Raw genomic sequence first — 13378 nt, forward strand, 5'->3', positions numbered from 1 at the left:
CACCACCACCTGCATCTACGAGGACAACCCACTAACTAGTAACGTGGCTGGCTGAGATTTACAAACTGTTCACACCACCACCTGCATCTACAAGGACAAAACTATGTGCAACTCTAGCAGGTAAGTCTATTTATGATTGTCTGTCATTTAGTTGCTATCTGTTAGAACAAGAAAGTGAATCTTGCTTACAGGTCCCTGGAAACTGGTATTACCATCAATTGTCTCTCTCAAATTTCATTTCAAAATTAAGTGAATACCCAACATTTATTTTATGCTGTAAAGACCAATTCTAATTAAAAGGATCTAGAACTTTTAAGTCTAACACATAAGGAAATTTCATACCAATTATTTTATTTACACTATTTTAAAGATGATTTCTAGTTCTATTTAAAATATATTTCACAAAACTGAAAGATATATTCTTTTCATTGATGTATTTCTGTTCCTTTCATTCATAAAGCCTGCCCTAAAATTGATTTTCTACCACCACTCTGCAATAGGCTACAATCTTTATTCAATGCCATTTGTTGTTTTTTATAGAATCAACAAAATAAAGACTAAACTTCAAAAGTGCATCAAATTAAATGGTCCTAAAAAATACTGAAAATCAAATAGTGCACACAAAGATGAAAAAGAACTTACCATATATACAAATGTAAAGAGAGTCAGCATTTGTATTATATCAATTTACCTGTCTCTCTGGAGACTGTGCAGGTGATTTCTGTGGCAAGGGTATACTGTTAATCAAACATAGCATATCTTTCATCTTCTGGTCAGAAATCCTCACATGCATCAGAGGAAGCCCTCCTGATACTTTAAATCTAAAAATATAATCCAATTGTAAGGTTATAAGGTCTAGCTTCTCTCCATTAGGGAGGGGGGAAGGGACTGCAGAAGAGACTGCATTGTAGAGTCAAAGGTACCACTTAGAAAATGTTTTAATCTAATTGCATTAATGCATCATTGAGTGAACATTGTCAGAAAATGGGAAGTTTTATGTAAACCAAGTTTCCAGATAATTTAAACATTCTTTTAAGGAGTCAAACCCTTTTAAGGTAACTAATTCTTACGAAAATAATTCCAAACACAGTTCCATACTTTTTAAAACCAAAAACACAGTTTATACTTTAACCATTTCCTGGTATCAAAAATTTCTCATCACAAACACCGAAGAGGACCCGCTCTATCACTCTCCGCAGTTTTCTTAGAGCACTGTCACCACCTGACATGTCATATGTGCATTTATCTTCTGTCTCCTCCAATTAAAATGTAACTTCCATGAGGACACGTCTGTTTCACACACTGATCAATGGCTGTTGTGTCTTTATTAGCCGCTTACTTTGAGACAAGGAGCCCTGGTGGCACAGTGGCTAAAGCACTCGACTGCTAAACAACAGGTCAGTGGTTTGAAACCCCCAGCGGCCCCGTGAAAGAAAGATGTGGCAGTCTGCTCCTGTAGAGATTTACAGCCTTGGAAACCCTATGGGGTTGCTACGAGTCAGAATCGCCTCTAAGGCAGTGAGTTTGGTTGTTCTGGGTACTCTGGGACAGCTGCTTCTATTCTGCTCTCCTACTCAGTACAACTGCCTAAGGTATGCTGGCCTCAATAGCTTTGTCACAGCTCTTTGCTGCTCATACACCTCTTCTGGGTTGCTGTTATCTCTGGCTTCCTGACTAGGCTGTGAACAGCTCAACTGACAGATGCCCAACGTCTACATACAGAGTGATTCTCTCTATGACGCATAAACCACTAATACAAAAAGATTGAACTTTCCGCAATTAAGTACTCTGTAAATTGAAAAGCACCATAAAAATGTAAGATGCTTCTTTATTATTTCTAAAACATTATACAGAATTTAAAGCATCATAAACAGAGGAACTGGATTAACCTTCCCGCCTAAAGTAACTAACAAACCAGACGAAGATATGATACAATGGTTTCAGAACCACTGGGGATCAGGCTACAGAGGACGGATAAGAGATGGGAAACAACTGAAGGAAGCCCTACAATCATCCCAGCTTACTGACTTCAGACTTTCAAAATACATGGGGTCCAGCAAATGTACAGCACTAAACACCTATCCCAGCACAGAAGAAAGGTCTCACACCAACGGCCTCCGCTTCCACAGTACAAACAAGAAAAACAAATGAAACCCAAAGTAAGCAGAAAAAAGGCAGTAACAAACGTCCGAGTAAAAATAAATAAAATATAAGACAGAAACATAACAGGGAAAATAATTGAAATGAAAAGCCGGTTCTTTCAGAAGAAAAATAAAATTTATAACCCTCTAGCCACACTGATGAGCAAAAGGAGAGAAAAGGCATAAATTATTAGTGTCATGAGTAAGGGAGGTAACATCACCACAGATTCTACATATGTTAGAAAGGTACTAAGGGGATATTACGAACAACATTAAGCCAATAAACTCAGCAACGAAGACAAGGTAGCCTAATTCCTCAAAACACACAAACTGCCAAAGATCACTTAAAAAGAAGAAAAAAGATAACCTGAATAGCCCTATATCTATTAAAGAAACTGATTTTTTAGTTTAAAATCTTCTCACAAAGAAAACTCTAGGCCCAAATTACTTCACTGGCGAATTCTGTCAAACTTTTAAGGAAAGAATAATACCAAAGTACACACTGTCTTCCAGAAACTCATTTCATGGGGCCAACATTACCTTGATACTTGATAATACCCTCATAAACATATATGTAAAAATTTGTAATCAAATTTTAGCAAACAGAATCCAACAATTATTTTTAAAGAATAATACATCATTAGTAAGTGGGGTTAATCCAGCAATGCAAGACTGGTATGACATCCACCTGGTAAAGGGTGTCAATGAGCTACTGATACACACAACAGGGATGAATTTCAAATTAATCATGCTGAGTGGAAGAAGTCAAACAAAAAAAGAGTTAAAACTGTATGACTGCATTTATACAAAATTGTAGAAAATTCTAACTAATATATAGTGTCAGAAAGCAGACCAAGGACTGTCTGGGGATGGTTGGGAGGGGGACTGGCAGGTAGGGATGGGAGGAAAGGAATACAGAGGAGCACAGGAAACTTTCAGAGATGATGAGCGTGTTCACTATCTTGATCGTGGTACCTTTTTTAAAAAAGGCAGTTTAAGTATTTCATCACTATCTACTTAAATTTAAAATTCAGTTTTTTATGGAGCTTCATAATCAAATTTTGTTGAAGATTTTATTTGATTGCTACTGAAGCTTATCACATTCAGGAACACTGATCATCAAATTTTACAGACTGCAAAGGTCCAAATAATTCAGAAATAAGACTGGTAATATATAAGACAAATACATGTTTTCCTAAAATGTATTTCGGTTATAAAATAGAATAATTGTTATTTCTTCTACAGAAATCCACCTTTGCTTTCTTAAAATTCAGTAACCAATGCAGATATATTTCACTTTATTCATTTTCTAGTAGGTACAAAAGAAACTCATACATTACCTAGCCATTCTAATGTCTTTTTCCACCATTGCCTTGGCCAACTCAACATGAATATCCATGGGTTGTAACACATGCATAGTTGATGGATACTGAAATCGATACTTTTTCCAGTTTTCCGCTTCAAAAAGATAATTTAAAATATTAACTGATTATTTTTTTAATTACCAGATATTCTGTGGAAAACTACTCTAAGTTATTAGAAAATAGTTAACAGGTAGATTCAATGAACACTCATTTTTACTTCTTTCAGCATACAAGTTAAATAACCTATATTTTTTAAATTCAGATTGACAGGAATCAAAGACTATGATATAAAAATAATTCTAAATATTTATTTGGAGAATGTTCATATGACAGTATCTTGCATGTCAAAGCAAGCACCAAAAAACCCCAGGAATTAATTACCTTGATTCCAGAATTAGCAATCAAGGTGGCTGGTTACAGTGAAAAGAGGAAAAAAATTCTAAAGTCAGGGGAAAAAAAAAACAGACGGCAGAGGAAAAAAGAGGCTTATGGGGTTCCTAAGTACAATTACACTAGCTTAGCACATGATACCAAAGCAAAAATGAATTCTATCAAACAAGACTTTATGACAAAAAGTATAGTAACCAATTCCCTTTCAAATAAGAAGGTCCCAAGATGGACTTCCCAATGGATAATACAGTCTTACATAGATCTTCATTGATGGTAATGACTGAACATCTTTCATCACTTTTAATTGTTAAGTACATAAAAATGAAAAGGTAGTTTTAATGGTCTGTGTAAACACTTCCGTTCAAGGAATTAATGGGCTCCTAATATATCAACATTAAGTAGAACATTAAATGTTACATGTAAGGCTAGAAGTACATATTACATTAGTATATCTCATCACTCCCACAAGACTATAAACTCTGTAGTCAAAGATTATGTCTGTCCTTTCCTCCAATGACCTACCACAAAGTGACAGACTCAATAATGTTTAATAAATACTTATTGCTTCCAGAAACTAAAGAAGCAGGGAGAACCAGCAATCTTTACTTATAGAAAACACCAAAGCTTTTGGAAAATAATTAATTACATTAAAGGATTAAGGCTAAGCCTATACTTTGATATCTACAGAAGTAGAAACAATACTACTGAAATAAAGACTAGGCTACTGGAGTGAAACATTTCAGAATAAAGGCAGCAAGGGAAACAACATCGAGACACCCCAAAAGCACTGGACTGTGGCCTCTGGAAAGGAATATGAGCCAACTGCAATTTCTATCTTGCATTCTGGGAAGTTTTTATAACCACGTTACAAAAAGACCGGCCATGACTGAACTTAGATCCAAATGGTGCTAAGAATTCTAAGATGAATAAAGAAATTTTTATCTTTATTTATAGCTGGGGCAATGATTTCAGTTGATGGGTTTCTGTTTGGTTTTCTTAATGACCAACAGGATACATGTACAAAATGATTGTCAGGAATTGATATATTTACCAAAGTTACTCAACATAATTTCAAGATCCTAAAAGTTGAGCAACGGTTTACCTGCTCTTGCAAAGAGTAGCTGCACACTTTTTATTTCAACATCAAACTTGTCATAGGCCTTATCCATTATTTCCTCCAAAGACGAACTGGCAGTCTGCTGCAAACCTTGGTCTTTACTGTTGAGCTACACAGGGAAAAAATTTCAAATTTTCACAACAGAAAAATACATACATCAATGTATTTTATTTGTGTTCCCTTAAAGACTAACTAAAATGAAAACACTGCCCTTAATGAACTCACATTTTGCTTAATTTTCTGATAATGACTTGCAAATACTTTATGAGGAGTATATGTTAGCGTACATCTCTGTTATATTTGAGTTACAGGTATTCAGCACATTTTCATTAATTAGGAAATCAGTTACTCAATAAACCAAAAAACCAAACCCATTGTCGTCTAGCTGATTCCGACTCATAGCGACCCTATAGGACAGAGTAGAACTATCCCATACGGTTTCCAAGTAGTGGCTGGAGGATTCAAACTGCTGACCTTTTGGTTAGCAGCTGAGTGCTTAACACTGCGCCACCAGGGCTCTAGTTACTCAACAGTCTGCCACAAATAACCTGTCTAGACACGCATCGCTTCCTCTTCTTGGCTCTCCTAAGTTATTGTCACTCATGGCTTAGCTCCCCTTCTCCTCCTCAACAGTTCACCATGGAAAAGCAGAGTTTCGTGACTTCTCCCCACTACATCACTAGAATAATTGCTGCTGTTGTTGCCAAGTGCCATCGAGTCAGTTCCAACTCCCAGTGACCCTCTGTACAACAGAACAAAACCCTGCCCAGTCCTGAACCATCCTCACAATAGTTGCTATGCTTGAGCCCACTGCTGCAGCCACTGGGTCAATCCACACTGTTAAGGGTCTTTCTCTCTTTCGCTGACCTTTACTTTACCAAGCATGATGTCTCTCTCCAGGGACTGTCCCTCCTGATAACATGTCCAAAGTACGTGAGATGAAGTCTTGCCATACTCGCTTCTAAGGAACATTCTGGCTGTACTTCTTCCAAGACAGACCTGTTCATTCTTCTGGCAGTCCGTGATATATTCAATATTCTTCATCAACACCATAATTCAAAGGCATGAACTGTTTTTCAGTCTTATTCACTGGCCAGCTTTCACATGCATATGAGGCAACTGAAAATACCATGGCTTGTGTCAGGCACACCTTAGTCCGCAAAGTGACATCTTTGCTTTTTAACACTTTAAAGAGGTGTTTTGTGGCAGATTTGCCCAGTGCCATATGTTGTTTGATTTCTGGACTGCTGCTTCCACGGTCTTGATTGTGAATCCAAATAAAACAAAATCCTTGACAACTTCAATCTTTTCTCCATGTATCACGATGTTGCTTATTGGTCCAGTTTTGACAATTTTTGTTTTCTTTATGTTGAGGTATAATCCATACTGAAGGCTGTAGTCTTTGATCTTCATCAGGAAGTTCTTCGAGTCCTCTTTACTTTCAGTAAGCACTAGAATAATTAGGCCACTAGAGTTCAGCTCTGACCTCTACTTCCTTTTTCCCCATCCCAGTGGAAGGACTGTATTTTTTGAGATCTTCATCTTTTTTCAGAGGCTTGGATGGCTAAGAGATTTAACACCCAACATCTTGGAGTTCTATTACTCTGCTTAGTCACTGGCAGTGGTTTTATAAATACATATTCATATGTGTACATTCTCCTACTGTCAGAATAAACAATAAATAACAGTGTAAAATTAAACTCTGCAAACCATGAAAATTAGAAGTGCTTTTTTTCCAATTAGGAAAAGACAGCAGTATTCCAGTTCTTAGTGTCAAATCACCTGCCATCACAGAAACATTTTATTTCAGTTTATTTAACAGCTACAAAATAGATATAACATACTCATTCTAAGCTAGGCTTGGCAAAAAACTAAGAAGAAATAAGCCCAGGTTTAGTTCAGGTAAACACTGAGGGAAAAACAGCAAACTCTCAGATACCTAGTCATCTAACTGAACAAAGAAGGGCAGACAGAAAAGCATATACCTACCCGAAATGTACCAAAATCTAAAACGAGAAGATTTGAGTTTTCATGGTAGAAACCTGTCTGTGGAACTATAAGATAAGAAGGCTTCAGATTTATCCGTAAATCAAGGACTTTTCGACTTTCAATTATATGTGTAAGCCCTAAAAGATGACAAAGAAATACTGAAAGATTAGATGGTCAAGTTGAAATGTGTAATTATATTACCAACAAGAATAAAAATATAACTTGAAAAATATTATGGAGGAGTCTCAGCTCTTCCCACAGTTTAGACTCTCGATCTAGCATATAAGGTGAATTCCATATGATCAAAATTATCCTCAGAAATCCTCTTTTGGGAAACAGTCATATGATCACACAGTACAGTAAACCAACATAGTGAGTATTTTATCCAGAGATGGAAGAATTCAGCATCTCTTTGATTAAATAACCAGATAAAGTAGTGGGCTTGAGTTTAGAGGCCATGTTATACTAAAGTATGTATTTTTAACTAGATTCAGACACCATATGGTGAACAGTTTCTCAAAAACTGAAATGAAGCGATGTTTTCAAATTCACTCTGAGGCACAGGTTCACTGAATGGAATGGTAGACAGAATCATCTGGGCCGAATATTATCCTCTTCCTCTCCCAGTCTAGCAAGTATATTTGACTTTGGGTAAGCCATGTGTACACAATGCAATGCCACTATATAATACAGCCCGAGTTTAAAGTAAAAAAAAAAAAGTCCACACTATCTTAAATACAATGTTTACATTAAAAAAAATAACCCAAGAACCAAACTCGTTGCTGTTGAGTCGATTCCAACTCAGAATAGACAAAATTTGGGGAGTCTGGTTGATGCTTATGTAGACATTCTAATTCTTTACCTGTAGCTGTTCTGTCTTTAATTTCTTCCAGCTTCATCAACGTAGCTGATGTTATTTGCTCAAGATTTAATCCTTTGTTTGATTGAAAGAATTCAACCACTGCATTAATGGTTTTCTGTAAAAGAATTTTAAAATATAACTGAGATATATACAGTATTTTCTATATTATACATTTTAGAGTTTCCCCTCAATTTTAAACAACTGTGGCTTTGACCTGAGGAAGTACCTCCAAAAATATTCTGCCCTAGTGCATCGCCCTCTGGAGCGAAAGAAAACCTGGAAATAGGAACAGCCCAAGTAAGCTTACTGAAGAGGCACAAACGTGTCCACATCACTAGGGTGACCTGAAGGATGTGCCATAGTCTCATGCGGATACAGCAGTGGACATTACTTCCAGTTTTTGCCTCCAATTAGTGAGAAAGTGAAACTCCACTTCCCTACACTGCAACTGGATTCCCCTGCACTTTGAAGTTTAGAGAGGGAATAGGAGGAAAGCTGCTCAGCACCTTACCTATCTCTAAGACATGCACTTAAAAACATCAGAGAGTACAACAGATCTGGAGTCTTTGTATATTGCCTCCCTTACGTAAACCGAACCCACTTCTAAACTGTAAAGTAAAATTAGTCAGGCCCCTCAGGAACAGAGTAGGACCAACCATAAGTGACACAATGAGAAATGAATCACGTCCTCCTGCTGGCTACCTTGAGATGAGAGTTAAGACAGCCTGAAGGTGAAGCCACAGATACAGAACCTGAGCCCCGTGTTCAACAACATCTAAATGCCAATGTTTTCTTTTCACAAGAAGAGAATTTAAAATTCTTTTCAGTATTCCGAAAGTTCTTTTAATTGGTTCCAAACGCTGAAGAGAAAGGGAGAATAAGCAAAAAGGAACTGGAGTAGGAACTCTTTATGCCTATCTGGGAGTAGTTAGGACAGTAAAAACTGGGTTTTTTTAAGAGTACATTAAGTTTCTGTTTTGTTTTGTTTTCAATTTAAAATAAGCATAGATAAATAAACTCTATGGTAGAAAAAATCGATAGCATATGAAAAAATGAAAATTAACTGCTAAACATGTACTGCTTTTGAAATAAGAAAAACCTGTTGTAAACTAGCTGCTAAGTAAATAAATGTTAAATATGAAAGAGGAAACATAGTAAGAAAACCATACGCCGGAAGTATAAGATGACTTTAATAAACAGCTACTTCCTCCTTGTGCTTACAGCATCATAGACGATCTCCACAGGCTGAGACTGAACAACCAGGGTCTGGTCAGCAGGACTGTTCTCTGGATTGGTTTCAAACTCAATTTTAAGCAAGGATGATGCAGTATCACCAATGGAAGCCACAAGTGATGGTACAATATTTTGCTGTCTCAGACCTGTTATATACCAGTGTTTTAATTTTGCTTCTACCCTACAATGAGGAAAAAACAGTAATATAAATAAGATCCTTGAAATGTAACGAGTTAAAATATAATTTTTCCTTTAAAAACTTTGAGAGCCAGAACTATGCCCATCACCCAAGACTGAAGTCCAAACTCCTCGGCCTTGGATTCAATTATTCTTACAATTGTTTTTGTTTTGTTTTGTTTTATTAACTCTTCCTCATCTACATGAAAAACCCACTTGAGCCAACTCGAGAACACTGCAGACACTCTGATCACTGTTACACGAACGCAAGCTCTACTTTACTCATGGGACTCCGTTCCCTATGTCCATGCACCCTGACACCCTGCTACCACATCCTGGCTTTTCCTAGTCCTTTCCATTCTTCGACAGGCTAAACCTCAATTCTCTTAGCCCAAATAACTATCTCCCATAGCTGAGCTTGCGCAGCATTAACTATCAGGTATTTAATTTTACAGCACTTCTCATCTACAAGCTGTCTAATATGTTACGTTGATGTCGCTGTTGTTCTTAGGAGCCACTAAGTAGATTTCAATTTACAGCAACCACATGTGACAGAGTAGAACTGCCCCACAGGGTAACCTTTATGGGAGCAAATCGCCAGGTCTTTCTCCCACAGAGCAACCAGGTGGGTTCGAACTGCCAACCTTTCTGTTAGCAGCCGTTGCGCCACCAGGGCTCCTTCTAAGATGTTATACAGTCAGTCCTCCATATCAAGAGGTTCAGTATCCATGGATTCAACCAACCGGGAACCATTCATTTGAACACTGTCACCTTACATCTCATTCGTTCACTGCTTGTGTTGTGTGCACCCTTTTTCCCTTGACATCATTCCCTAAACAAAACAGTATAACAAGTATTTACATAGCATTTACATTGCATTAGGTATTAAAAGTAATCTAGAGATGATTTAAAGTATATGGGAGGATGGGCATAGGTTACATGCAAATATGATGCCATTTTAAGTAAGGGACTTAAGCTTCTGAGGGTTTTGGTATCCACAGCGGTCCTGGAACCAATCCCCCATGGATACCAAGGGATGACTGTACAGTTCTTGAATTAACATTTTGTATATCCACCCTTATCAAACATAGATAAACTTCTTGAAAGCAGAAACTTAATGTATGTATGTAAAGATTTCATAGTATCAAGCCTATAAATTAAACAGCATCCAAAAAAGACTTATGAAGGAATGAAGGGAGGGTGGAACTAATAATGAGCTCCTCTTACAGTTCCATGAAGCCCTGGTGGCGCAGTGGTTAAGAGCTTGGCTGCTAATAAAAAGTCAGCAGTTCGAATCTACCAGCTGCTCCGTGGAAACCCTATGCGGTAGTTTTACTCTGACCTATAGAGTCACTATGAGTCAGAATCAACTCGATAGCAACAGGTTTTAGAGTATTTTTGTTGTTGTTTTTGTTTCTCTTTTTATAGATCCATAACAAAAAAACAAGCAAATATAGAGAAGACTATCTGGGTATACACAAGGAAAAGGAAACTATAGAAGAATTAATACTAATCAGGTATTTTTCTTTTTTTAATTTTATTGTGGCAAAATACATATAACAAAAAGTTTGCCATTTTAACCATTTTTAAGTGTACGGTTCAGCAACATTAATTACGTTCACCATGTTGTGCAACTATCACCACCATGCATTTCCAAAAGTTTTTAATCACCCCAAACAGAAACTCAGTTCTCCTTCAGCTATCGCCCCAACTCTTGCCTCCCTCCAGTCCCTGGTGATCATTAACAAACGTTTGTGTCTATGCATTTGCCTATTCTAGATATTTCATATAAGTGAGATCATACAATATTTGTCCTTTTGGGTCTGACGTACTTTATTCAGCATACTGTTTTCAAGGTTCATCCATGTAATACTATTAGGTTTTTTTTTAGTGAGTCAACAGTCTGTACGGAGCCCTGGTGGTGCAGTGGTTAAGAGCTCCGCTGCTAACCAAAAGGTCAGCAGTTCGAATCTAACAGTCACTCCCTGGGAACCCTATAGGGCAGTTCTACTCTGTCCTACGGGGTCGCAATGAGTTGGCATCGACTCAATGGCAGCAGGTTTTTTGGTTAACACTCTATATTTTTTGGTCTAAAATCATGATTAGAAATAAAAACTAAAATAGTAAGTTTTTAAATACTTACTTAAGTGCTTGTGCTCCTGGTCGCTGAGATACTTGCATTCCAAGGCCAATTATCTGAATTTTTAGTATTTCTGGAATATTTTCTTTTTCTCTGATCGTTACAGAGGTGCTCACTAACTTTAGTGTCACTATATGGGCAACATACTAAACAGAAAGAAAGGAAAAAATTGTTAGAGTTTAAATAATTACTACTTTATTAAATGTCTTCTTACTTAAATTGGTTGAATTATAAAGTGATCTAACAAAGAGCATGGTAGGTTCCGGCCTCAATGTACACAAAGTAAATAAAGAAGATTAGAAAATTTAATACGAAATTGCAGGTACAAATATGACATTTACAAAAGATTCAAAATTCATTTCTCTCAGTTTTAAAGTCAGTAACAGTGAAACAACGACAAAATATTTTGTAGCATAAAGACTAAATTTAGCTTTCACTAAAGCAAACTAAGTAATTCAGATCAATTCTCTGGCTGAGAAGACAAAAATCTGGACAAAACATAAAGAACATCCGCTTGATGGCTTGCGGGAGTTAACAAGATACTGAAAAAGAAATCCTGACCCCAAAATTGCTGGGTCAAGACTGGAGGTAGGGCAGAGGGCAGGGAGATGACCCTGGAATTTGGCAATGTGTTTCCCTTAGAGGCATTTGAAAATTTAAGAGGGGCACCCTACAGGCTATGAAACTAGGCTAGCAGAAGAGAAAACTGAGAACAGGTCCCACCAAAGGGTAATGGCACTGATAAAACCCCTCACTTTTCTTTGGGATCCCAAAGGGCTACATCCTAAGAGTAAGGGTGAACTTGAAATAGGCAGACTCCCACAGAGCATACCATAGCTTCAAATCATCTCAATCCTTAAAATAAGATGGAGCTGATCCCAAGTACTAGTGGCACAAACAACTCAAAAAAGCAAATAAAATTTCTCTCTGAAGTAAAATAGCCAGCTTATCAGAATGAAGATATTATTTCCCGTATTTCTAAAAATAAAAAATCCCACATTTGTAAAAACAATGTCCAGTCTATGCACAGACATATGCATGTAGATATACACACAAACCAGGCTCATAAGGATTCAAGACAAGTTAGAACAAAAACCAGCATAAAAAAACAGACAAAAAAATTCACAGGGACTCCAGACATCAAGTTATTAGGCACAGATTTTAAAACTATTATGCTTACAAGGGTCAAGTAGATAAAAGACACAACTGAGCATAATGGAAACAATAAAAAAGAACCAGATGGAAATTCCAAAACTGAAAAATACAACAACAAATAAGAACACAATACACAGATTTAGCAGTAAAACAGAAACAGTTAGAAGGAGAATCAGGAACTGGAATATAGGTCAGAGGAAAATGTCCAAAATGAAGAACAGGCAAAGGACTTGGAAAATACAGAACAGGGAATAAGAGACACATGAGATAATGTGAAAAGGTTTAATTATGTACATTAGAAGTCCCAAAAAAAGAAGGGGAACAGAATGAGGCAGAAACAAAATTTGAAGGAATAATAATGGCTGGTAAGTTTTTCCAAATTGATGAGCCCTCAAGATGCTCAGAAGTCCAAACAGTATAAACAAAAACAAATCCACACCTTAGCACATCATACTGAAACTACTGAAAACCTAAAGAGAAAATCTTAAAAATAGACAAATCACAGAGTAAAAATTACCTTCAAAGTCATACAATAAAACTGAATACAAAGTCATACAGCTGCATACAAAAAAGAAATAATGTAGGCCAAACAACAATGGAATATCTTAAAACATCTAAGCAAAAATAATTAACAACCTAGAATTCTATATACCAAAAAAAGTCTTTCAAGAAAGAAGACAACATTAAGACATTACCAGAAAAGCAAAAACTAAGAGAATTTATCATCAGCAGACAAGCATCAATGAAAATAATAAAGGGTATGCTTTAGGCAGAAGGAAAATAATGGCAGATGGTCAGAGAGGCAGAAAG

At 36.7% G+C, this 13378-nt stretch overlaps 1 protein-coding gene across 2 annotated transcripts in view; it reads right to left on the minus strand.

Annotated features, from left to right (window-relative positions):
- Positions 1-13378, minus strand: part of VPS13C (vacuolar protein sorting 13 homolog C) — a 175087-nt gene that overhangs the window by 102001 nt on the left and 59708 nt on the right. For both annotated transcript variants that reach the window (XM_004374623.3, XM_004374625.2), the window contains exons 17-23: positions 11417-11559; positions 9085-9277; positions 7864-7978; positions 7002-7138; positions 4998-5121; positions 3482-3599; positions 692-821 (exon numbers count right to left, since the gene is read on the minus strand). In XM_004374623.3, coding sequence (XP_004374680.1) covers positions 692-821; positions 3482-3599; positions 4998-5121; positions 7002-7138; positions 7864-7978; positions 9085-9277; positions 11417-11559 — 960 coding nt within the window. The remainder of the gene's footprint in view (positions 1-691; positions 822-3481; positions 3600-4997; positions 5122-7001; positions 7139-7863; positions 7979-9084; positions 9278-11416; positions 11560-13378) is intronic.

The sequence above is a fragment of the Trichechus manatus genome, unplaced genomic scaffold, assembly GCF_000243295.1.
Source record: "Trichechus manatus latirostris isolate Lorelei unplaced genomic scaffold, TriManLat1.0 scaffold00030, whole genome shotgun sequence".
Lineage (NCBI taxonomy): Eukaryota > Metazoa > Chordata > Mammalia > Sirenia > Trichechidae > Trichechus > Trichechus manatus.